The sequence below is a fragment of the Mytilus californianus genome, unplaced genomic scaffold, assembly GCF_021869535.1.
Source record: "Mytilus californianus isolate M0D057914Y unplaced genomic scaffold, xbMytCali1.0.p SCAF_1, whole genome shotgun sequence".
In the NCBI taxonomy this organism is placed as follows: Eukaryota; Metazoa; Mollusca; class Bivalvia; order Mytilida; family Mytilidae; genus Mytilus; species Mytilus californianus.
The window spans coordinates 12,995,294-13,023,255 of NW_026262581.1; the positions used below are offsets into that span (position 1 = coordinate 12,995,294).

At 30.9% G+C, this 27,962-nt stretch overlaps 1 protein-coding gene across 4 annotated transcripts in view; it reads left to right on the forward strand.

Annotated features, from left to right (window-relative positions):
- LOC127705135 (conserved oligomeric Golgi complex subunit 5-like) overlaps positions 1 to 27,962 on the forward strand; it is a 36,473-nt gene that overhangs the window by 2,135 nt on the left and 6,376 nt on the right. Inside the window, exons 2-21 of one of the 4 annotated variants that reach the window (XM_052209413.1) lie at positions 3,682 to 3,821; positions 6,109 to 6,166; positions 7,661 to 7,715; positions 8,173 to 8,242; positions 9,715 to 9,835; positions 10,129 to 10,143; positions 11,419 to 11,549; positions 11,901 to 12,060; positions 14,598 to 14,707; positions 15,594 to 15,671; positions 17,252 to 17,339; positions 18,363 to 18,546; positions 19,055 to 19,216; positions 19,725 to 19,824; positions 20,517 to 20,627; positions 22,093 to 22,155; positions 22,531 to 22,634; positions 23,300 to 23,428; positions 26,110 to 26,295; positions 26,935 to 27,061. In XM_052209413.1, the coding sequence (XP_052065373.1) occupies positions 3,682 to 3,821; positions 6,109 to 6,166; positions 7,661 to 7,715; positions 8,173 to 8,242; positions 9,715 to 9,835; positions 10,129 to 10,143; positions 11,419 to 11,549; positions 11,901 to 12,060; positions 14,598 to 14,707; positions 15,594 to 15,671; positions 17,252 to 17,339; positions 18,363 to 18,546; positions 19,055 to 19,216; positions 19,725 to 19,824; positions 20,517 to 20,627; positions 22,093 to 22,155; positions 22,531 to 22,634; positions 23,300 to 23,428; positions 26,110 to 26,295; positions 26,935 to 27,061 (2,192 nt within the window). The remainder of the gene's footprint in view (positions 1 to 3,681; positions 3,822 to 6,108; positions 6,167 to 7,660; positions 7,716 to 8,172; positions 8,243 to 9,714; positions 9,836 to 10,128; positions 10,144 to 11,418; positions 11,550 to 11,900; positions 12,061 to 14,597; positions 14,708 to 15,593; positions 15,672 to 17,251; positions 17,340 to 18,362; positions 18,547 to 19,054; positions 19,217 to 19,724; positions 19,825 to 20,516; positions 20,628 to 22,092; positions 22,156 to 22,530; positions 22,635 to 23,299; positions 23,429 to 26,109; positions 26,296 to 26,934; positions 27,062 to 27,962) is intronic. The other 3 variants (XM_052209505.1, XM_052209585.1, XM_052209627.1) reach the window with 3 other exon arrangements.

Consider the following 27,962-nt stretch of genomic DNA (forward strand, 5'->3'; position numbering starts at 1 on the left):
TCAATTTGAACATAAATAAGTGATTGTCAGTACATTACTTATATTTATACAGTATAATGTAGTACAATGGAACATACGTTTGACAATTCTTTCATGCATGATTAATCATTTATAAAGTATCTACAGCTGTATGCAAATTTGAAACTAGCTTATGTTAAAATAGATATTAGTTTAAAATATAAAATACTTACTTTACAAAATGATTTCAGTTATAAATCTAGTTATAAATCTAAAAATGTGCATTCTGCATGCTTGTGAACTAATTCTAATGTTTGTAATAATTTCATATTGAAATAATGTCATGGACAAAATTTCATTGTGAAATATTGTCATGGACAGAATTTCATAGTGAATAATATTGTCATGAACAGAATTTCATAGTGAAATATTGTCCAGAAGGAGGTGACAAAATTTCATGGACAAGGACACTATTTCATAATGATATTTCATGGGGGACAATATTTTGTTACACTATCACGTCGTCGTCGTTGTCCGAAGACTTTTGGTTTCCAGACAATAACTTTAGTTTAAGTTTATGGATCTCTATGAAATTTATCAAAAGGTTCAATACCACAAAAGGAAGGTTGGGATTGTTTTTGGGGATGATGGTCCCAACCGTTTAGGAATTAGGGGCCAAAAAGGGGCCCAAAACAAGCATTTTTTCTAGTTTCAGGACAAAACTTGTGTATAAGTAGTTTGATTGCTCTGAAATTGTACCACAAGGTTCAATACCACAAGTAGAAGGTTAGGATTCATTTTGGGGGTAATTGCCCAAACCGTTCAGGAATTACGGGCCAAAAAGGGGCTAAAACAAGCAATTTTCTAGTTTTCAGACAATAACTTGTGTTCAAGTGTATAGATGTCTCTTAAATTGTACCACATTTTACAAAAAGAAAATTTTTGGAGGGGGGGTCAATTTTTTTTCCTCAAGATTTAAGAAAAAAATTGGGGATCATAATTTATTTTGCTAATTCTTTGTATATAGTCTGAAAACAGATTTACTAAGTATTGCGCAACAGCACAGTGTATTGCACAACAGCAAGAAATCTTCAATTGAATATAAATTCAAATCATATAATCAATTTCAAGTTCTTTGACTACATTTATTCTGTGTCTGTAACCTATAATGTGTCAAATATTTAATTACAATCCAAATTCAGACCTGTATCATAATCAAGCTTAAATGTTGTGTCCATTTGCCCCAACAGTGCTTTTCAGGGTTGGACCTCTGCGCTCGGCGAAGCAGTTTATCTCTGACATGTCTGAGGAAGAGATAGTATAAACCGTATAACTTTATTTTGAATAACCTGAAGCTTGTCTTTAAGTTTCTTGGATAAGCCTTCATACCAACAGGCACATGCACAATCAAGATGGTATTGTATTAATGCAGTACACAATGTTTTTCTAGATTGTTGAAACAAAAATTCTTTATATCTATATAAAAATTTAAGTCGCTGATTTCCTTCTTTATGATATTATCAAGAACTTGTTCACCAGGTAAAAATTTGTTCAAAATGATACCTAAATATTTCACATTTGATTTACTCTCAATTTAATATTATCACATCAATAGAAAAATCATTTTCATTAACATTTTGAAGTTTTCTCTTTGGTCCAAATGAAATGCTTTCAGTCTTTCCTAAATGAAGAGACAATTTATTATTAACAAGCCAATCTTTACATGATTTTAGCATAAGTGATAGCTTTCTAGAAATTATTTTTGGATCTGAATGTGAAAAAAGAATAGCTGTATCATCACCGTACGGCCTTCAACAATGAGCAAAGTCCATACCGCACAGTCAGCTATAAAAGGGCCCGAAATGACAATGTAAAACAAATCAAACTAGAAAACTAACGGCCTAATTTATGTACAAAAAATGAATGAAAAACAAATATGTAACACATAAACAAACGACAACCACTATACTAACTTGTAAATCATTGACATATATTAAAAACAAAAGCGGCCCCAGTATACTACCTTGGAGTACACAGCAAGTTACATCAAACACTTCAGAGTTTGTTTTGTTATTATTAACAATCTGTTTCCTGTTTGTCAAATATGAATAAAACCATTCTACAGATCTAACTCCTATCACATTAAGCTTATCACATAATACTTTGTGATCAACCCAATCAAATGCCTTCTGTAGATCGAGTAAAACCATGCCAGTAAAAAGACATTTGGCAGTTTTTGATTTTATATGATCTGTTAAATGTATGAGACAGCTATCGGTAGAAAATGAGTTTCTAAAACCTGATTGAAATTCATACAAAATATTATTTTCTACTGATAATGACTCTAATTGTAAATATACAGCTTTTCTAATATCTTTGAAACTATACTTAAGATACTGACAGGGCGATAATTTTGAGGCTTTAATCGATCCCCTTTCTTGAAAAGAGGTTTTACTTTAGCAAGCTTTAAATCATCAGGCACAGTTGCTTCTGATATAGACATATTTATTAAAAAACTAATAGGAATCTTAATAATAGGAGCTGCGTCTCTTAAAAACTTGGCTGGTATACCATCTAAACCTGTGCTTTTAGTAATGTTTAGATTACACAACTCTTTAAATACAAAATCTTCAGAAATATGTTTTAACATTAATACATTTTCATTAACTGATAAAGCTGTTCATAATTTACAGTGTTGTCATCAACCTCTTGCTACACTTTTGCTTAACAAGGTTATGTGATTCCCTGATAAATGCCCTTCGAGGATTTTTCCGATGACAATAAAATAAACCAATAGATAAATAATAAAAATATAAACATGATCAAAAAAAATTCTTGGTTTAAATGAACCACTGTGTAGCATCACCACCGGATATAGGTACCCCAAGCAAAAAAACAATGATAGCAAAAAGTATCTATTCTATTCCCCGTACAGTAAAAAACATTCACTGTAGAATTTATCCTTTATTTACATGAATTTCAAAACAACAAATGAATAGTTGAAGGATAAATGTGTTTTTAACCAGTTTAAACTGGTCACATTCTTCAGTGTTCTCCCCCAGGATTTTTTTATAGTGCTGTGGTAAGCGCTTGATTTTCGGCTATTCTCAGTAACTTTGTCGCAGCGCATGGTTTGTTTGTAATGGGTTTGTTATGATACATATGTCTATGCTCATATATTACACAAACAGTAAGCTTTATTTGTAAGAAAGCAAGGAAAACATGGAAAAGGGATGGTAAAATTTATGAGGGTAAATTTTAATTTTTTTTCCATAACTGTATATTGCTACCTAAAGTCTGGGTCTGGAGTCATGTCCTGTCTAGATTTCAGTGCATACTGTCCTCAGTGCCCCAAGCTCAAGAAAAATATATACAACAGGTTTGGGAAGATACTCATAAATGGATAATCCCATAAATAAGTTATAAACAGTGAGAATTTTGATTTTGTTTTTCATAATGTAATGTCTGTCATTGCCAAAAAAAAAAATCAATGAAGATATCAGGATTACACATATTACATGTAATAACATAATTCACCGAAAATACTGGACTGTATAACAGCAAATGTGGACCGTGGTTTTGGCTTTTATACACTTTTAATCATCTCTATTTTTTTAAATATGTTTGATTTTTGGACTGGTAATTACCATGATTACAATGTGTCAAAAAGTGTATAAAATATTAATGTTGTTTCTATTATAGCATGATCATGTATCTTTTCAGAGGAATTTAAGTTATTTCTAGATGAAAGTTTTGATGTCAAGGCCCATGCAAACAAGGCTATACAAGGAAAGGCAATATCAGAACAATTATCAAAGTTAGCAGAAGGTATATCTTTGTTGGACAAACAAATTCACTCCCAGGTAAGTAAAGCAACAGTGAAAGAAGTTGAAAACAGAGTTATGAATAGGTAGAAACAGTCTGACAGAATACTGGATATAGTTATGCCCCAAAATTTGTTTTAAGCTTAAATCCATTAGAGAAATTTTAGATCAACTGAATTAAAAAAAAAATGAAAACTTCATGATATTTTTAAACACCTTGGAGGATGGGAAACTGCAAGGACCTTGTTAGTCTATTTGTCTGTCTGACCATACATGAACATTTATATTTTCCTGTCGGTAACTTTGTTACATGTTACTTAGCTACTGTATATAAACAAGATATAATTTGATAACTTTGGTCTAGAACTTTAGTTGTCCTATGTAAGCAATTTTCAGATATGCCAGACAGTCACATCTTTTTAGCTCACCTGGCCCAAAGGGGAAGGTGAAGATCTATCCGTAAACTTTTACAAAAATCTTCTCCTCTGAAACTACTGTGCCAAATTTGACCAAACTTGGCCACAATCATCATTGGGGTATCTAGTTTAAAAAATGTGTCTGGTGACCCGGCCAACCAACCAAGATGGCCACCATGGCTAAAAATAGAACATAGGGGTAAAATGTAGATTTTGGCTTGTATCTCTGAAACCAAAGCATTTAGAGCAAATCTGACATGGGGTTAAATTGTTTATCAGGTCAATATCTATCTGCCCTGAAATTTTCAGATGAATCTGACAACCCGTTGTTGGGTTGCTGCCCCTGAATTGGTAATTTTAAGGAAATTTTGCCGTTTTTGGTTATTATCTTGAATATTATTATAGATAGAGATAAACTGTAAAAAGCAATAATGTTCAGCAAAGTAAGATCTACAAATAAGTCCACGTCCAAAATGGTCAGGTGACCCTTTAAGGAGTTATTGCCCTTTATAGTCAATTTTTAACCATTTTTCATAAATTTTTGTAATCTTTTACAAAAATCTTCTCCTCTGAAACTACGAAGACAAATTTAACCAAACTTGTCCACAATCATCATTAGGGTATCTAGTTTAAAAAATGTGTCCGATGACCCTGCCCGCGAACCAAGATGGCCGACATGGCTAAAAAATAGTACATAGGGTAAAATGCAGTTTTTGGCTCATATCTCTGAAACCAAAGCATTTAGAGCAAATCTGACGGTATAAAATTGTTCATTAGGTCAAGATCTATCTGCCCTGAAATTTTCAGACCAATCAGGCAACACATTTTGAATTTTAACATATTAGTACTTTTGTATCAAATTATTGGTGTATATTCTGCACAACATCATCATGTGCAAATAGTGTTTGTATAGACCATATGTATTTTGTTAATAGTTGTAATTTTCAATTTGTTCAATTTTATAGAATACTTGTAGAAAGTGCAAAACTGGCTTATAATGTCCCATTGGTGCTGGCAGACGGACTGACGACATGACATGCGAACTGATTGGAATGAAATTACTTTGATGACGTTTAATGTTTTTGACCCTTACATCCGTGAACACAGTTTACTCACTTCAGACTTTGTGATAACTTAAAAGTTACTTTGCAATACAACAGGTGTCATTTGCAAACTACAATATATTCACCATTTCATAGCAAGTAAACCTTCATCACTCTAGGCTTAATAGTTTGTATGAACAAGTTTATCATTGTTTATGTTTTAAATGTAATGTGTATTAGGTAACTTACTTTTCTGTACACCTGTATTGTTGTTCTTTGCTTTAAATCATTTGTGTATTATCCTCTGGATTTCTATTTTAATTTCCCTTTTAATATGGTTGTTTAGGAATCTGTCTATTACTTAATGCTGCATTTGAGGTTAAATTATTTGTTTGAAACTTTTTGTTCACAATCTTTTAGGCCAAAAATGCTTTTACTGCTGGCATAAAAAACCAGTTCACACATAAAGTGACATGCTTAAATATCGAAAACCTAATGAGGACAATAATTATGACTTACAAACATGTTTTGTGAAATACAATGTATGGTATATATATTTGCATTATAGGGAATAAATAAACACTTCTGATATTAGAATTGCCTTCCATTTTCAAAAACAAATGTAGCGAACTATTTTATACGTCTGAATTAAAAGAGCTGAGGGATATATGTCATTGAGACAGGATTTTCCTTTGACAGATAGCTATTTTCTTAGCAATCTATGTGCATTCATATCACACATACATTTGTACAATCACAACATATATGTATACTATCTTAAGTATCATCCACATAATATATCATATGATACATGTTTCTTGAACTTACATGTATGCAGTTCTTATTTCTCAATTATTTGTTTTGTAGATTGTTGCACATCATGACGACCTGTTATCACAAGCCACAGGGGTTGAAACTTTGGAAGGTAATGTTAATTTCAAAGTGGAAATCAAAACATGCAAATTATGTAATATAACAGGGATGTCAGTGAGAAACTTTAGTTGAAACTGTCAGTTTTTACTACCACTTATCCGAGCTAGTAAAATTAATTATTGTGACTGTTTCATCATTTATTGACTGTGTAAGATCTTCAAATGCACTACTTTAAATCCTATCCTATTGCATGATAAAAGAACTATTTGTTGAGCTTTAAAAAAGGCATAAAAACCTAAATAGATCATATTCTGTGATTAATAATTTAAGAACATTACTGCATGGCAAAACCTGACATAATTTGAAAGGAAAGTTTGAAACTATTACATTGAACATTATTTTATTACTTAATTAAAAATGCAAAATTATGTTTAGAGGTTTTGAATCTGACACATTGTAATAATTGAAAATGTTGATTTTTGTCGAGCCTTCGACTTTTGTCGATAAAGCGAGACATAGCGATCCTACATTCCGTCGGCGTCGTTGTCGGCGGCGGTGTCCACAAATATTCACTCTGTGGTTAAAGTTTTTGAAATTTTAATAACTTTCTTAAACTATCCTGGATTTCTACCAAACTTGGACAGAAGCTTGTTTATGATCATAAGATTATATTCAAAAGTAAATTTTGTAAAAAAAAAATTCCATTTTTTCCGTATTTTACTTATAAATGGACTTAGTTTTTCTGCCAGGAAACATTACATTCACTCTGTGGTTAATGTTTTTGAAATTTTAATAACTTTCTTAAACTATCCTGGATTTCTACCAAACTTGGAAAGAAGCTTGTTTATGATCATAAGATAGTATCAAGAAGTAAATTTTGTAAAAAAAAAATTCCATTTTTTCCGTATTTTACTTATAAATGGACTTAGTTTTTCTGCCAGTTAACATTACATTCACTCTGTGGTTAAAGTTTTTAAAATTTTAACAACTTTCTTAAACTATCCTGGATTTGTACCTCACTTGAACAGAAGCTTGTTTATGATCAAAAGCTAGTATCTAGAAGGAAATTTTGATAAAATTTTGTTCCATTTTTTCCGTATTTTACTTATAAATGGACTTAGTTTTTCTTCCAGTTAACTTTACATACAGTCTGCAGTTAAAGTTTTAAAAACATTTATTAGATTCAAAAACCATCCTGGATTTTTACCAAACTTGGACAGAAGCTACTTACAATCAAAATATAGTATAGAGAGGAATATTTTTATTAATTTTTTTCCTCATTTTTGTTGAGCCTGCGATTAACAGCAAAAGTAGGCGAGACACTCGGTTCCGTGGAACCCTTACGAATTTTTATCTATAAGCACTCAAAGTGTATCCTTTACTTATGACATATAAACAGAGCAGTAGCCAATGAAAATGGATCTTACATGAATAATGCATGTTTTCATGATATTTTTATTCACTTTGTTTGTTATTTTCTGATTTGATCTTGATATTTGTTTTTGGTCGAAACTTATTTTGCCATGTACTAATGTTTTAATTGCAGGTGTTCTTCAGATGATGCAGACCAGAATTCAGTCTCTACTAGCAGCCATGGACAGGTACAGGACCGTTTAATTTTTGAATATATGAAAAAAAGTTGTGGATTATTTGTTAAATAGCAACAATCCAACAACAATAGACAAGTATTTACACAATAGTTTTGTTAAATGACATCACTTATGAAATACACAAATGTTTATTTACTGCTTATAACATATATGTTCAATAATAATCTACAAGTCCATTGCAAAAGAAAAAAAAGAAGTTACCAATTTGGTATCTTTTTTTTGTAACATTTTGAAAATCTTTCAGACTTATTGTATTTGAAATTCTTTATTAAAATCTAGATTTCAATGAATGTATTGTTTATGTATGTTTTTTTAATGAAAATTTGAAATTGTTTAAGTTATTTATTGAAATTCAGTTTTGACATAAGATTTTTGTTATAGAAGGAACATAATAATAATATTTAAGCATATTTATATCAGTCAATTGCTTATATTGATTTTTTTTTAGAATAAGAACTAAAGTTACTGAGCCATTCAACAAAATATCTGCTAGAACTACACAGTTAAGAAATTTACAGGTAAAATTTGTTTTGGATGTTTAGATTTGATAAGCTTTCTTAATCTACTGATCAGTAAATATTTATAGTTTCTTTTTTGGATAATATTCTTATGTTTTATAGCATTTTCTCTAGGAATTCCTTACATATGGCCAAACATTATACTATTTGGTACATAACTAGAGTTGGGCCCTTGCACCTTTTTTTGTTTTTTGATATTTTTGATAAGATGTTTAAGAAAAAAGTATGCAAAATTTCATAGTTAAACATTGAATAATATATTAACAACATGTTGTTGTAGATTAACCTCTTGTCCTTATAGAGGTGTTAGTCTTATATGTGGGTATCTTAGAATTTTCTAGGGTTTGAAATTAGCGGTCGCCCACTCACCATTTGCGAGTGTTTTTTTATGTGGGCTGATAAATATGTAATCTCGTTAGCTACATTGCGACTGGACTTTGAAAATTATTATTATTAAAATCACATGATATCTAGTGTAGTTCATGGAAACACATCTGTTTTTCTAACTGGTATACGCTCAAATGAACAACAATCTGCAGAAAACCAGTTTTAAAACTGTTGTGTTTTATTCAAAGCCTGGGATCCTTGCTCATTACTTGACTGACATGAACTTGAGGTTGGGACAGGATCACCTGATCACAGGCTCCGTTTTCAAACTTAATTCCATTTACGCATGCGTGTGTCAAACTCTTCTGGCTGTTCTATCTTAATAAGGGCTGTTCTGTTTTGCGGGCATGTTATGGTTTCTACATGTAACTACGTAGTAGAAATGTTTTGGTCTGATACATGACCCCTGGGGTTATATTCGTTTCAGATGTCTCGTAATATTCCTTTCTTAATAGCTTGTCAAACATCGTTTAGGATATTTTTGTAATTTTCCTTCGTCTGCCATTGAAATATATTTGAACCCTGGATCGGACAGGGACCAACTTTTAATGCAATCTGTATTCTAACGATAATAACTACAGATGCACAAATGACACAGCTGACAAAAGAATTATGATCACAAAAGTGAAAAATACACATTTCACATGCATTTTCAGACATTTGGTTGGATCCCATTAGTTAAATGTATATATATTAATGCAAATGCATGCATTGTTTCAATTTATTGATTTAAGTTGCTTAAATTTGCAAAATGTATATTTCTTTTATATAATGCAATTCAATTCAAATCTTTATTGTCATTACACTACATTTCATTGCATGAGACATAAGACTACAAAATGAAAACAAACTATACCAACAAGATCATTTATATAAATAATGAAATATTTCAAGAGTCCTCTGTCCTCACTCCTTAGTTCTTTAAACTGTTTTAAAATGGAAACTTAGCCTAGGTGTCCCAAAATTTGAATTGAGAAAATCTATTTTGCTAGGCCCACATGGCTACCCTGATTTTCTGTTTTGAACATGAACATGTATCTCTGTCTTTAAGGTTACAGTTTATGTCTTCAATTTTTAATTTCTAGGAAGCATGTGATTTGTTACGTAGAGTAATCAGAATAATTTATCTCAGCAAAAGACTCCATAGTCAACTGCAAGGTGGGGCAAGGGAGATAACTAAGGCAGCTCAAAGTTTGAATGAATTAGGTCTGTATATGCTAACTAAATATGATTATTTTCACTAATGATTTATATATGGATTATGTTATTTTGCATGTATATTATTTAATAGATAACTTGAGAAATGGGATATCCAGATTTTTGCTTGAGGGAGGTGTTAAATTTCCTATAAAGTTTATTTAGTGTATGTCAGCATGCTTTAGCTGTTTATGTTTTAATATCCCTATTAACAATTATCATTAGTAGCAAATAACTGATAATGCTGTATATGTTTTTGGTGCATGTGTGTTTCAAGTGTCAGTTGTTTACATATTTTCCAGGATCATTTCCCTTTAGTAAGTATAACCAATTTCATGCAATATTTTATTAAAAAATATTTTACAGCAAACTAATTGAACAGAATTTTATTTTTTGTAAGTGAGCTCTTTACCAGCATGTGTAACATATGACAAAGCTTGCTGTAGTACTTTATTAAACCAATTAAAAAACACTGTTAAGTCATGGAGGTAATCGTGTTCATTTTCAGGTGCTTTTTCTATAGATGCAAACATTTGTTATTGGTACTGCCTTACTTGTGTCTCTGTGTAATTTCTTCCATATTCTATTCATCATGGCAAAGTCATCTCATAGTTAACCATTAAATGTCATTATTATGTCACTAATTCAGCTTGAGTGTCAAAATTTAATTGTTTCACAGAAAAACAGATTTTTGGAGGTTAAAATTTGAATGATATAAACAAGTTTATTGTTATGTATCATATGCATGTAAAAATATTTCAACTTTAGCTTGAGCTATGACTTGAATCTTGTTCTTTTAAAATAAACGTGTTGCAATTTCAGAACTATAATGTTTCCTTGTAATTATAAAACATGTTATTAAATATTCTTCATAAATTATTCAAGGAGATATATAGGTTGAGATTAAGCTATCTATGCTTTGTTTAAGTTCCTTCTAAGTTCTTCACATCAGTAAAAACACATTATAACTTTTCATATTGAACTCGATCAAACCATTCACTGAAAAATATGAAGATTTAGTCTAGTCTTAGCCAGACTTATGCATTTTACATGTATTTACAGTGTTGGCTGCTGTGTTTAAAATTTGTTAAAGTTTTTGATTAAGTCAGGTAAAGGGGAACCACTAATGGTAGGTCAATGATATTTGGTATGCAATTGTATGAGCAATGGCACATCTCATTTCATTAGAGATCTTTTGGCTCTACCTGCTCAGTCATGGTTCATTGATGTTGAAACCTTTGCATTGTTTACATGTTTGTTTGTGCTTGGGTCAGTTTAAGGGGAATTGGCAAGTGTGTTTGGTATATAGTTGTGTTAGCATTGCCACATGATAGACTGTTTTACATAAAATGAAATAAGACTGAAATATTATGATAAAAGGAAAAGCAGTTTTAATTATCTAAAAAAAAAATGTTAAAAAAGCAAAAAAGTAAATTAAAATCTATATTTTTTTAAAAGATAAATTTAAAAAAATAAAGGTGAACATAATCTACAAAATGATCTGAATGCTTTATTTGCTTTTAGTATGAGACCAACTTGTAACTCTTGGTCATTTGGCCTCTCATTAAAAGTATGATATTGAATCATTTCAGATTACATTTGTGAAGGAGTAGATCTGAGTGGTATTGAAGTTATCGAACAAGACAGAAGGTTTATAAAACAAGCTCGTCAAGATGTAGAAACTCAGGCTCAGAAGATGTTGGAACAGAGTATGGAAACACAAGTAAGAATGTTGGGTTGCTGTCTTAACATTTTCCATACCTCTTCTTTCATTTCTATTAATGTAATTTAATTTACTGTATTATTTATCAGTTTCAAGACAGGATAGAATGCTAATTGCAATTAATTATTTTATATTAGTTTATTATAAGTTCATTTTTTTGTTACATCAATACTTGGTTGTAATGACTCAATCTACAGGCATTTCTTAATTCAGCCTGAACAAACATGACAGAATGATGTCTGACAGCTTTTGTTACTTACTGGTAATATTGTTATATGCTATAGTTTTTTTAACCTTTTATATGTACCTGTTATTACTTCATTACAAATTTATTATTTCTGTATTTTTCAGAATCCTACTCAAGTAGCCACATCCCTGCAAGTTTTCCACAATCTTGGTTGTTTACATACAATAGTCGATAGAGTTGTTACTGGTTGCCAAGACAACCTTCACAAAAACATTAGATCTTGTCTGGATGTTAGAACTTTGTCTCAGCAGTCTTCAAGTAAAGGTAGGTTATAATATAGTGGTTGCCATGGCAATTTTTCTAATAGCATGAAATCTTGAGGGAAAGTTAGAAAAGTCCCAGAAGTTTTTTAGTGTTACAATGGTTGCCAGGAAGATCTTGTGTGAATGTTAGAACCCCTGTCATAAACGTTAGTAATACATTAAACAGCTGTTGCTAAAACAAGCTTCTCAATAACTTCGTTATTTCATTGGTTGCTTGAACTTATCCCCACAGTCTTCAAACAAAGAAAAGATTTATTTTAAATGTATACTTTAATTTTTTTTCCAGTACCTGTTTAACTGTACAACTTTTTGTCAAATCAGTATATAACTAGATGTGTCAGAATGGCACGAATGGCCCCCTCGCCAAAAAAACTGAAGCCATTTTTAGGAGTGGAAATTTGAGAACTAAAGTCTGTATAACTGCAATTTTCACAAAATGCAAGTCCAAAGACCGTTGTTTTGGCAAGAATCAGCAGAGCAGAACCAAATGTAAACTTGTTCTGTAACTCATCATAGTAGACTCACATACTAAAAATCAGCTCAATATATGAAGGCGTATAGAATAAAGTCTGTATAACTACAATTTTTATGAAATTTTCAAAGTCCAAAGCCCGTTATTTAGGCAAAAATCAGTGGAGCAGAACCAGACATAAACTCCATCTGTAACTCATCATAGTAGACTCACATACTAAAAATTAGCTCAATATGTGAAGTCTTTTAGAAAAAAGTCTGTATAACTGTTACACAATATTTTTAAAGTCCATAGCCCGTAATTTGGGCAAAAATCAGCAGACTGGAACCAAACGTAAACTCGATCTGTAACTCATTCTAGTAGACTCGCATACTAAAAGTCAGCTCAATATGTGAAGGAGTTTAGAAAAAAAGTCTATATAACTGTTTGTTTCCGGAATGATGGAATGATGCCACTTTGTGGCAAGCCATAAAAAGTAGTCACCAGGATTTTTTTGAACTACTTGATGAGGAGACTAATATTGATGTTTAAACTGTAAAATGATTTATTTTTGACGAATTTTTGTTTGAAAGGTTTTATCGTGTTTTGCATTTTCTTGCCTTTATTCTAATCTTCTGTCAAAAAAGGGAAAATATACCAATAGGTAATCAAAAACTAAGTTGAAGAAAAGACACAACACCATGGCCGAAAAAGAAAATAAGAAGGTAAAAAATTAGACAACTAAATACTACACATAAAACTAAAGATTGAGCAACACAGATACCACCAAGACTATGGGTTGAATTCAGGTGCTTTGAAGGGTGACCATTTCCTGATCCACAAATGGCCTAGCATGTTGCTAAAAACATTTTGTTTAAAGATCAAATTTCACAAAGGGATATTTCACCATTTTATCTCAATCATGAAATTAGTGAAAATTTTCCTCTTAACAATATTATAAAGCATGAATATTAAACACCTATACTTCTCAGGTCACTAACTCTATGATCAATAGAATATCTGATCTTTAATATTCTGTTATGAAGAGAAAAGGAATAACAAGAAAAAGAAAAGTTGGGGATATTTTTTAACATTTTTATTTTATCCAACTCTTAAGACAGAGACTAATGCTAATAGCTTGACAGCTGTTAAATAGTGCTGGTTTTAATGGATTTACAATACCTTTTTTTCAATTTATGAACGCACTTGGCCCCATTTCTCATGACTTGGTGTCAGTCTTTGTCGTCCGTTAACTTTTATAAAAATCTTCTCCTCTGAAACTACTGGGCCAAATTTAACCAAACTTGGCCACCATCATTATTTGGGTATTTAGTTTAAAAAATTTGTCCCATGACCCTGCCTGCCAACCAACATGGTGGAAATGGATAAAAATAGAACATAGGGGTACAATGCAAGTTTTGTCTTTTATCTTTAAAACCGCTTCAAGTAGAGGAAATATGACAGGTGCAGAAATGTTTAGAATGTTGAGACATGCCTACTGTCTGTTTTCATCCAAACTGTCAAACAATTTCTTATAGGCCCTTAAATGATGAATTTTACAGGTTTTTTTTTTTCATTTTGCCTATTATGTTGAAAAGTATAATAGATAGAGAGAAACTTTCAATAGCAAATATGATCAGCAAGACAAGATCAACAAATAAGTCAACAATGGCTGAAATAGCCAGACGATGCCTTATTGGAGTTCTTGCTCTTTTATGACAATTTTTAACCTTTTTGTGTTTTTGCTTATTTTTATGAAAACTATAAAAGATAGATAGACACTCTAAGTACAAAAATGATCAGCAAGACAAGACCTACTATTATGTCAAATTTTGCTGAAATTGTTATGCTTTTTTGTGTTCTGGCCAAAAAATAAAGACTATGAAGAGAAAAATTATCAGCAATACAATATCAACAGAAAAGATTTTTGTCATGAATTCTATTCTAGTCTACAATGTTGGAGAGTGTCCATGGTTGAAGATGCACAATAGACCTAGGTGAGCGACACAGCCTCTAATTTTAACAAATGTTTCCAGGATATATAATATATAGATAAAATAGTATTATTGATATTTTAAATATTTTAGGCCCAGGACGAGCTACCATGCCAATGACTGGGAATACTGCAGCATTCAGAGCCACACTGTGGACAAACATGGAAAAGTTAATGGATAACATATATGCTTCATGTGCTCAGGTATGTTATATGGGTACAAAATAAAGTTATGAAATACTAGACTGTCATGAGATGAGCAGAGAAACATCTGCGAGTTTGAAAGACCATTTGATAATCTGTTTATTGCTGGCTTCCTTGGCAATGTCAGTGACATATTTAAGGTCATGATGTCATATATCTCTTTCTACTTGACTGAGAAATACCCATATCACTAGAGTAGCGTGATATGAAAAATTATCACAAAAAAGATAAAAGCAAAATGTCAAATATCAGCTTTGAATCACAATACAAAGCTAAATTTGCAAGTTAGGGAACATATTTCTTGTTGGATTAAGCAGCAAATATTTTACAATGTCTTGAAGAAAATCTGATGATCATTTTATCGAATTGTATTTATGTGGTTTGAAACAATAATTTTACAACTTTACCAAGACAAGACATGACAAGTTTTGGTCTAACTAATTAACTTTCTGTCAAGCATTATGACGTTTATGATAAGTCTAGGTTAAAATGATAAAGGCCATGACAAACACAGAACCAGGATATGGCATTTTATGAAGAGCGTAGGAGGATAATATGGGCACAGGGAAGAAAAGAATTCCACAGAAACTTATTGTTAATGTCACAGACATGGATTTATATAGACAATGACGGTATATAACAAATGTTAATTCTGTCAGTAAAATTGAAAGATCATGGTTTCATAAAGATTGACATTTGCAATTAACAGGATAAAATGTTTGCAAAGTTTCTATTTGCTGATTTGATTATAAACTACTGTTGATGATGATGATGATGAACAATGATATACATTAGAGAAACATTCATACTGTAAATAAAAAAAAAAGTCCAATTCTAAACAAGTTATATATGTTAAAAATGAAAAGCTTAATTTATAATAACATAGGTCCAGCATCTACAGAAGGTACTTGTTAAGAAGAGAGATCCTGTAACACATGTAGGCTTTATTGAGGAACTGGCTAAGGTATAGAAGATTATATATAATTATAAAAATCACTGGTTTAATTCCCCTGCTATATGTATTGACAGTGTTTCACTGCTGGCAAAAGCCATTTATTAAAGTTAGACAAGAAATGTTACCCTAATAAATTATTAAGAACTTTTACCTACGAAATCAAGGAAAATTGTTATACCACGAATAATTCAGAATCCACAGTACATTTCATACAGACAGCAACCTAACAACACAAAAAAAACTCAAGACAACTACAGGTTAACACAGGGTCTTCTACAATAGACCGGTGTCTTAACAAAGTGTTATAATGCGCTAAATCAGCCCAATCTTAAAAAGGTAGTGAATAATTTAACAGAGACTGTAAAAAATGTGCCATCAACAAGTTCTCCACATGACAAAAAACATTAATCATATTAAAGAAAAACATACAAGCTAGATAATTATACACAGGAAGTGAATTATGATATATAACTTATAAATTGGGCATATAGTCATGAATCAGACTTCTAATGTTAAGATAATGAATAACATTTCATAAATGAGATATCTTATAGAATTTGCAACTTTAAAAAATTCTTTTCCAATATTATTTGAACTTGTATCAATTATCTTTTCATATAAAAATATGAAGATGTGGAATGACAGTCAATGAGAAAACTTTCCACCAGAGACCAAATGATGTAGAAGTTAGCAGTATGTCCTTCAATAATGAGCAAAACCCATTCTGCAAAGCAAGCATATGACATTTGTTTCTTTTAAAGACTAACTACAGATTCAGACAAGGATGTAAAAATGTTAACAAATGTCGAGGGTACTCAGCTATTCACTTTAAACTTTGTTGAGGCAATTAAGATAGAGAAAAAATCAAACAGCAGAGGTTCAAACCAATGAAAGTCTGAGGTCCATGACCTTTCAATTCCAAAGATGGATCTTTGATTTTTATATCCAAAAGTCTTAGATCTTCCATTTTTAAGAGTAATTTGTAACAACTGATCTTTATTTATTCAAAGTGGAACTTTGATTTGTAAATCCAAAAGTTCATGACCTGTCACCTCTCCAATCAATTTTGAAGCCCTTAACAGATTTTTAGATACTAGAAATTTAACTATTGTGTACTTAATGTGAAATGAGATGAAAGGTATTTCATTTATCTGACATACTTACTATTAAAATACTGGACAATAATTCAATGGCACAAGATATTGTATATAAAGTACCAGAAGTAAAATTCAAAGTCCTTTTGTAAGGTGTGATAGTAGCACTGTTAAGGCAGGAAGATATTCTTAGCTCATAGCTCATAATGAATGAGCAATGCAAAAAATAAAATGATATTGTTAATCACAGACGGTTATGAATCCTTCTGATATGAGAAAAAGAAAACATTGATACTTATGACATTTTTTTTAAAGTAGATTTTCTAATTTCAATTTGTCAATTCTTTATACTTACTTAATTCTTTGTAATTACAGATGCCTGTTTTAATTGCTTATCATAGAAAAATGCAAAATCTTTTCAACAATCTATTATATTTTATATATAAATTTTACATTTTGTAAATTAAAAATTGTGTTTCATGCATATTTTTTTAGCATAAAGATGGTAATGTTAACATTATGCAGAATTTCTGGGAAAATATAACAAAGATGCTAACTACAGAATTTCATGAAGCAACCGAAGGTAGTATCAGAATTATTCAGAAATAGCATAGCGATAAAATGATTGATAAACAAATTCATGTGAAGAAACAGAGAATGGAAAACTTAATATATAAAATGTATACATATTGATGAGATTGTATCACATTATAATCAGTTGATTTTAATAAACTTAAATGGCAAATTCCTCAGAAGGTCCCTTGCTAATTTCGAATCTGAAGTCTATAATACATATGAAATTAAAATTCAACTGGACCCAATATGATTAGATTGAAAGTTTAAATGTTGGTGTTGACTGTGGATAAAGTTGTGGAATGAGTTTTAGTCATGTTGTTAAGGTTTGTGATAAGATCAGATTAAAAAAACCACTAAAGGTAGGTCAAAACCACTAATTGTAGGTCAATACCTTATTGGTATGTAGTTGTATTAACATTTACACATCTCATTTCCGCCCTACTCAGTCATGGTCCATTGATCTTTGAAACTTTTGCATAGTTTACTGGTTCAAGTTTGTAATTATGTCAGGTTAAGTTGAACCACTCATTTGGATTGTATATCAATGATATTTAATATTTAAAAGGTGTATTAGCATTGACACATATCATTCAATGAAGATTTCCCAGTTACAGTCCATTGACTTTGAAATTTGTGCACAGTTTACATGTTAAAAGTTTATGATTAGGTCAGTTAAAGGGGAACTACTAATGGTAAGCCAATGAAACTGTATATTCCTAAAGGTATCAGAATAGAAACTTTTATGGCGGCTGTCTGATGAATTTTTGGAACTTAAGTTCTGACAGTCATTTCCATTCCCAATTTTATTTCTATTAAAAAAATTGACATAAATGATAAATAAGGCAGATGCCCTGGCAAGATCTGTATGTTACTTGAACATAACTAAATGCATGTAAAAAAAATTTACAGTAGTGTCTATTCACCAATTGTAATAGTCGGTAACTCATCATTTTTTAACAGATTTTAAAACTTATCTGATATACCGATATATATATATATATATGATTCTTTATTTATTTTTTAACTTCAGGTTCGACATTTATAAAACAAGCATTTGAAGGAGAGTATCCCAAATTATTAAGGTTATACAATGACTTATGGAAGCGTCTCCAACAATTAAACCCGAAAGCTTCGACAAATTTAGCAGATATTGTTGTACATGAAGATCCTTTTGTGGAGGAGGATATGTTCTCACATAAATCTGATAAATATGAGTAAGTTTCAGTAGCTAAAGGGAAACGATTGCCTTAAAATGACTTTTCAAAATACTGAATTGCTTTACCTGTACTAAACTATGAGTAAAATTTATACAAATAATTGTAAAACTAGTAAAGAAAAAATATGTTGAAAACAAAGAATCATATTTTGTTTTGGAAATATTTAGACAACTATGATTTTAGGAAAAGATGTATTTGATTGTATGTTTGTATATAAAAAGCATTTTAGATTAAAAAAAAAATAAGGCTTTGTTTCATTTTTTAAACTAATTACAAAATGCTTCTTTGTTTCGGATGACTGACAATATTTTTCATGAGCAATTTGTACCTTTGATTATTTCATTAATTTGCAACTGTTATCTCCCTTAGATAGTAATGGGATTTGTAGTCTCATTTGACATTGTCAAAGGTTTTAGGTCATGTTTTATCATTTGCATTTAAATGAAGAAATGTATTGCACGAATATCATTAAGAGAGAAAATATATATTATCATATTAATTTCAGCCCAGAGAAGGCATTACGGAATACATTATGCAAGTTTGAAACAGCCTATTTGTCCAGATCTCTATCCAGATTGTTTGATCCCATCAACCTTGTATTCTCAACTGGTTCCCAGAATCCTCCCACAGAACAGGAAGTTGAAAGCATCATTAAAACAATAGCAAGGTAAGTTTTTAATGATACCTATTGACAAGAAATTTATTTTCAAAATACAGTAACAAAACAGGGAAGGTATACTTTGCATGATATCACATACTAATTCTTGGCCAACTTATTTTAATATTGGAAATCAAATTTTAGTTTTTATTTAAGGCTAAGCATATATGTTATTGCACAATAACTTGAATTAAACTGTAGTGTAACATTTTATATGAAATAATTATTTTGTAAGTAGAAAAAAGAAAGACTGAAGCACATTTTATATATTAGATATAACAATGAAATGTTTCTTAGAAGGTCATTATTAACATCCAGCTGATGTTATATAGTATATCCTTTTATACTTATGAAAGATTTTATTTTTTTTTTCATTATTTTGTATATCAAATTAAGATGGATCTAGTCATCACTGAACAAAATAAAGATCAATTTGAATGCTGAAATATCCATCAATAACTGAATTAAGAGATTTGATGTTTCTTTTTATAGAAGTGCATGTATTTTCTTTCCACAGTGAATTGAATGTGGCAAGTGTGGACACTAAATTAAGCATAACCATTGCAAAGAATGTAGCAAAAACAGTTCAGTTATTTAATGTTAAAAGTGAACAGTTGGTGAGTATTTTTTAAAGAATGATATATTAACTCAAAAATTCCATTACTAAACTAAACTACAGTCAAACCTGTTTTGGCAGGTCACCCTATTCAAAGGAAACCTGTTTTGGCAGGTCAACCCTATTCAACGGAAACCTGTTTTGGCAGGTCAACCCTATTGAAAGGAAACCCGTTTTGGCAGGTCACCCCTATTCAAAGGAAACCTGTTTTGGCCGGTCACCCCTATTCAAAGAAAACCTGTTTTGGCGGGTCAACCTCATCTTTCCCCGCTGTAGTAATGCCTATGCATTTTGAACCTAAATTCAAAGATCACATCTCTTGTAAGGTCAGTTTTATATGGTCCCATGGGTGGCTTTATATACAGTTTTGACTTAATTTTGATTTGCACATCTAGGGAAGTAAAATTTACTTGCACATACATCTAGGGAAGTTATATCATCATCAACAGAAATTTAAGACTGATGAAAAAATATGTTTAGTTGTTGCAATTTTTTGAAAAATGCCATATTTCCAGAATTTTTTGTCTCTTATAGAAACGTTGTGCTTTTCCACACCTTACCTAAAAACAAAAATATATAGAATTTGAAAGAGATAAAGAAACCAACCAATTTTTTTTCCCCCTGGAAAAGTACTAATTCTGTAGAGATTTTAAATGCTGTTACAATTACGTTTACTTGCTTCTTTAACTTTAGCTTTCTACTGATGGTGAAGCTAGTCAAGTAATTGGACCAGCAACACAAGGTCAAACCAGGAACCAGGCTGTTGTTAATACATTGTATCTTTTTCATCAGTCAGTCACAAAGGTAGGTCAATAAATGGATTGTTTATTGAAAAAATAATTACACTGGTAAAACTATCAATACTCTGCAAATACATACACTGCCAAAATTTGGTCTTTACAAGAGAGAAATTGATTACGAAAATAAATGTCTGATACATTATTTTAACAGTTAATCTTTATTAAAAATTCAGATAGAAATGTGATATTGTCCTAGAAAACTTCAGATTTGATTTAAGAACACTAAAAGATGCACTTTACCCTCAGGATATTGCTCACGGCAACAATATCAAGAGGGCTATTAACTTTGTTAGAAGACTTGTGTAAAGAAAATAATGTTGTGCTAAAGAACAATTGTGTTATGTTATATTACAATAGTGTGCAAGAAAGTCCAAGAAACAATTGCATTACATTACATTATAAAGTCTCTTGGCCAGGGCTTCCAAAAAATATTTGAGCCAGGCAGACATTTTTTGTCTTATCCTGATTTTAATCCCTTAAGACTTAGTAACAAAAGGCAACCATGGTAATCATATGAGCATCATATAAATAATGATTGACATAAAAACGATATAAAACTTGACTTTTGATATGAATTCTATGTTCTGACATAATCTGTTAAATTAACAGTGCATCACTCGTAGTGTGCAACATCAGAGTACTAATATCTGCCATAAACTCTTTATTTGTGCAAAATTACACTGTCAGAAGCTTTACTTTTGTTTTTAAAATGCACATTTTCCTAATACCTGATGTTGATATTTACAATGGTAGACGGATATGTAAAATATGTGTACATTTACACAATATGATTGAGTTTAAGTAGCTATTTTCCCCTTATTTCTTCAAGAAAATAGTCGAAATGAATTTTAGATAAAGGTATTAATGATAATTTTAGCATTTTGAAGAAAAATAGTTTACCTGTCACCTAAACAGGTAAGTTTCAGCTGTCAGACAACAAATAACCTTGATTGTAATAAGCTTGTATTAAAGTAGGGTTTGTTTTGATAGAACTTAGTCATCATGTCACTTTTATGAAGGAAATGTATAGCTGTTCAATATACACAATTAAGACTTTATAGTATTGAAAAACTTTTTCAGAAATTGCTATTGCTTTGTTTTTTTAAGTGGGTTTAAAAACTGAGTCTGAATAAAATGAGAAATGGAGTATTTATAATGATAAATCAAACCAGCCACAAGCCCCAAAAAGTTTAAAAAATAACTGTCACATTTAAAAAGTATCTACAACTTGTATGGGCCTTTAAAATCTGACTATACAATATGGGTTTAGTTTATTGTGGAAGGGGATACGGTGACCTATAACTGCTTACATCCCAGAGAAGGTAAGCCGCAGGAAAAAAAAATAAACAGACGGCCCGAGAAAAAAATAAGACTCAAACATTTGGTCATTTATGGATAGTTATCTCACCGGCAATCACACCACATCTCTCTAATTTTATATTTATGAGACATTTTATATTTTTTTATAGGTTGTGACATCATTAAACAGTTATGCTTTAGAAGCTATAGAGAGTATACATAAATCTTTAGAGGTAAGAACACAGAGATAAAGTTGAAAATTTGTTCAGTAAAGAAGTGAATATAAATTAAACAGACAAAGTATTGATATCGGAAGAACTGTGACTTATTGCCTTTATAGAAAAATAGCCAATTTAAGTTAAAATTAACTGTTCTATATTGTACTGACAAAAAATGACCAGGTATTTATGTAGTTAGAACTGTGACATCAATTTTGGGACAACAAATTATTGTTTATATTCTAAGAATTTTACTTTAATTGAACAGACAAAAATCATCATTGTGAAACATTCAAACATAAAAATTACATATGTTAAAAATGCACAAGGTATTTGTGATATTTTATTGTCTTACACCCAATGATAACAGCAAATTTGTGTATTTTTCAGGGAATTGTGATATTGATGAGTAATGCTATCAACCCATTATTATCATCAATATCTGATGCAACAGAAGCTATCATACTCACCATGCATCAGGAAGATTTCTCTACGTAAGATTAAATCTATTAACGAACTTAAAAGTTCAGTCTTATGTATACTATATCTAATAGAGCTGTAGCAGTATTTTCTCAGTTTTCACCTGACACGGGATGCGAAATACAGTGTTTATAAGTCCCTGGCTTCCCAGATCAAATACAGTGTGAAAAAAATCTGATCACTGTTATGTCAGATGCTTGAGAAAAAGGACTTGTGATTTTAAATGAATCTTTACATTTTCAACAGAAAATAGGAATTCGTAATCCAGAAAAAACTAATACTAGTAATTAGATATATCTAAAGCAACAAATGACTACATGATCTATTTAAGTTTCTTTGCAAAATAAGCATTAGCTCTGAATTAATTTCCATGGATGTATCTGAAATGTCACAAGAATAGTGCCAGGTATTTGTTATAATTGTATTATTTGATTTACAATAATGGGACTTATGTCATGAATATTCATGAAATGAAGAAAGAACTTTGTTTATTGGAAAAATGAAGTTATTTCTTTAACCTGAATGGTTATCAAAATAAAATAGGAGGTAAATGTATGAACATTTGATAAAGTTTACTGAGGTTACTACTCAGAGATGGAGAGTATATATTTATTGTATTAGATTGTGAAATTTATTTTGTCTTCTAATGTTAGGCTCATTATCCATATTATTGTTGTAGTAGTGCCCCATCAGATAACCAGAAAGATTCCCAATGTTCACTATATATGAGAGAGTTACAGGACTTTGTTGTCAGATGTCAGACAGACTATTTATCTAGATATGAATGTACAGACTTCATTATGGAATGGTAAGAACTTTATCATAGGTCACAAGAAGCAGAACATGTCTTCAAACTCATATATTAGTACTGATATATATCTAGGGGAGACGATCAATACTAATAAAATAGGCCATCAAGAAAAGTCTTCTTTGTCAATTATTCAGACTGTTTTGGACTTCACATGCATGTACATTGATATTTTAATTCAGATCATGTACACCCAATGCAAATGACATATTTACAAAAATGTAAAAAAATATTACAAAAAAAAACTAAGTTTTTTACATCAAATAGAGTTCTACAAATTTTGAAATGGATTTAACAGAGAAGCAAATTTTGTCAACTATTTTTTTCCTTTCATTAGAATAACCAATTGGACAATACTTTCTCTTCATTAGAATAACCAATTGAACCATATTTTCTTTTCATTAGAATAACCAATTGAACCATATTTTCTTTTCATTAGAATAACCAATTGAACAATATTTTCTTTTCATTAGAATAACCAATTGAACCATATTTTCTTTTCAGTTAGGTGTCAGACCACCAATTACTCCCTCCAATTTAGAACGTATGTGAAAGTAGGCCTTCTCGGACAAAATATAGTGCATTTGATGTCATTGTTTACTTAAACTAACCAACAAATTGGCAGAAATGAAACTTTTGGTGAAAGAAATATATTAAGACCATTTTGAGCCAAAATTTACTTGTCTATGAGTTTGCATTCAACATTGAGGATTAATGCACTCCATAGTATACTAATTTAAGATTTCCAGAAAACCAGGGGTTATTTTTAGTGGTACCTCTATTCCCGAGGCCTCTTCTTTCTTATATGATTTTAAAGGTATGTTGAAAATTGGCATGTAGAAAGCTGATACATGTACAATTCAGGATATATCTGGTTTTTATGAAGTTAAACTTAAGTTAAAATATTTAGAAAGCTCTGAAAATTGCAAATTTTGGTTGAACAGATAGGGACTTTTAATTGGTGGTCTGACACCTTTAAAGCGAAATGCGGTGAAACCCCAAAATCAGAAAACAATTGATTTTTTTGTCTTAACTGATCATTTGAAATGATAGTAGCCACATTTCAATCTTTTTTGGGTCAAAAAGTCACATATTGCAAACTAAGAGCCTTAAACCTGAATTTGTGCTATTTTTAGCTTTTCCAAACCTGACAATATGCTTTCATATAAAAAAATGTCCAAAATTGTTATAAATGCACAGTAAGTTGTTTCTGTGGGGTTAAACATGAAAACATAGGTTGTTTATACCCAACAAAAATTGTTGTCATGAAGATTTAATGAAATTATTTGATTTTTACCCCTTATATCATTGTGTCATACCATGTATTTGACAGATAACATAGCCTGATGTAAACACTGCATAAACTCACAAAAATCCCATTTATTATCTCAATTAAAATTTTTATATCTTAAATTTTATTGACTGATAGTAAATAAAACAATTAAATGACCATGACTGCACTTTTGATCAATTAATAGTCCCATTACTGACACCAGATGAAAAAAGGGGGGTCAATATTCCTTGACTCCTCAATACCTTGGATTTTTTACTAAACTCATTGCAAAAATTGTGGAAAGTCTTTGAAGCAGTAGAACAAACAAGGAAAAATCAACAAAAACTGATCTTGATATTGAAAGTTTATGTTCCTGTAGTCCAAAATGAAATTTTCAAGTATTTTCTAAAAAAATCATACATTACAGTCAGTTCAAATTGAGCTGTGAAATTTGTAATATAAGTCGCATTATGCTCAGATAGGATGTTTTTAACTACAAATTGACTGAGGATTAAGAATAAAGAAAAACAAAAGATTTCTGATCATTTTTTTTGGCTCTTTAGGTGTCAGACCACCAATTACTCCCTCCAATTTAGAACGTATGTGAAAGTAGGCCTACTTGGACAAAAAATAGTGCATTTGATGTCATTGTTTACTTAAACTAACCAACAAATTGGCAGAAATGAAACTTTTGGTGAAAGAAATATATTAAGACCATTTTGAGCCAAAATTTACTTGTCTATGACCAATTGAACCATATTTTCTTTTCATTAGAATAACCAATTGAACCATATTTTCTTTTCAGTTAGGTGTCAGACCACCAATTACTCCCTCCAATTTAGAACGTATGTGAAAGTAGGCCTTCTCGGACAAAAAATAGTGCATTTGATGTCATTGTTTACTTAAACTAACCAACAAATTGGCAGAAATGAAACTTTTGGTGAAAGAAATATATTAAGACCATTTTGAGCCAAAATTTACTTGTCTATGAGTTTGCATTCAACATTGAGGATTAATGCACTCCATAGTATACTAATTTAAGATTTCCAGAAAACCAGGGGTTATTTTTAGTGGTACCTCTATTCGGGAGGCCTCTTCTTTCTGATATGATTTTAAAGGTATGTTGAAAATTGGCATGTAGAAAGCTGATACATGTACAATTCAGGATATACCTGGTTTCTATGAAGTTAAACTTAAGTTAAAATATTTAGAAAGCTCTGAAAATTGCAAATTTTGGTTGAACAGATAGGGACTTTTAATTGGGGGTCTGACACCTTAGAATAACCAATTGAACCATATTTTCTTTCATTAGAATAACCAATTGAACCATGTTTTCTTTTCCTTAGAAAAACCAATTGAACCATTTTTTCTCTTTATTAGAATAACCAATTGGACAATCTCTTTTCAGTTTACAACCAATATCCTGTAGATGTGTAGAATTATTTGTCAGACATGCTAGTCTGATACGACCTTTAGGAGAAGGTGGAAAACTTAGACTGGCAGCAGACTTTGCCCAAATGGAATTAGCAATATCACCATTCTGTAAACGAATAGCAGACCTTGGCAAACATTACAGACTACTCAGATCATTTAGGTATAGCATTTGTATAACTTACCTAGGGCGAGAGAAATAACGTCTAGTTTGTGCTTCTTTTATGTTGTTTATATAGCCTTTACAGTTATCACTTGGCAGCAAAAGGGGATAATTATATTAAAAAAAATTTTGTTATCATTGACGGAAAAATTCCAGATTGCCATGCTTTCTCAGCGGTAGTTGGTTTATCAATGTCTTTGAGTAGGAACATACATTTGTGACAAGAACTTATTATAAATTGGAAAAAGTAATATTTAAGGACTAAATTAATTGGGAGAAAATTCAATAGTCTCCCATTTAGAACAGTTTGAATGGTTGCCCAAATTTTTTTGTAAGCTATATTTTCATAAGATAACAGTAAAGTAATCGATAATCAAGTTAATTCCACTCAATTACGGAATGACAAAACTGTTTATGCCATAACATTGACTAAAATAACAAACAAATAAAAATAGGTGATAAGGCTAGTTATATATAAAACTAAAATTTAGACACAAATTTTAGATATGAAAGCTTCTGTCTATACTGCAAACGTTAGGAATAGCTTCTTGAGAACAGAAGCAAGTTTTTGTGAAGAGCTTGATAAGTTTGAAGATAGATTCAATGATCTCTGTAACAATTTCTGTTCTTTTTTTGTAGACCATTATTATTCCAGTCAGTCGAACACATTTCTATGAGTCCAGCTTTAGGAGAAATCATTCCATATAGTACTGTATTACATTTCTTGTTTGCCAGAGCTCCAACTGAACTGAAATCACCACATGTGGTAAGTATACACAGCATGTTATTATTATGTACAAGAGAGAACCTAATCCAGGAACATGGTCATTTTGAATAAAACAGAAATACGTATTACTTGTACCATTTCTTAAAACATGATGATTTATATAGAAAACAGATTTAATGTCATCAATGACAATGTTTACTGGTTAAAAAAAAAGGAAAAGATAACAAGGTGGCAGTAAAAAGTATGTTATAGTGTGATGTTTGTCAAAAGTATTCAATAGGACATAAAGTAACTGACCGATATTTATTTATCTTTCATTTACAGTAGTATATTGCTTAATAATTTTCATAAAGATACAAATATTAATTTTTGTCGAGCCTGCGACTTTTGTCGCAGAAAGCTCGACATAGGGATAGTGATCCGGCGGCGGCGGCGTTAGCTAACTTTTTAAAAGCTTTATATTTTAGAAGATGGAAGACCTAGATGCTTCATACTTTGTATATAGATGCCTCATGTTACGAAGTTTCCGTCAGTCACATGTCCAATGTCCTTGACCTCATTTTCATGGTTCAGCGACTACTTGAAAAAAAAGTTCAGATTTTTTGGAATGTTAAATTCTCTCTTCTTATAAGTAATAGGATAACTATATTTGGTATGTGCGTACCTTGCAAGGTCCTCATGCCCTTCAGATAGTTTTCACTTGACTTCGACCTCATTTCATGGATCAGTGAACAAGGTTAAGTTTTCGTGGTCAAGTCCATATCTGAGATACTATAAGCAATAGGTCTACTATATTTGGTGTATGTAATGATAGTAAGGGGTACATGTCTAACTGGCAGGTGTCATCTGACCTTGACCTCATTTTCATGGTTCAGTGGTCATAGTTTAGTTTTTGTGTTTTGGTCTGTTTTTCTAATACTGTATGCAATAGGTCAACTGT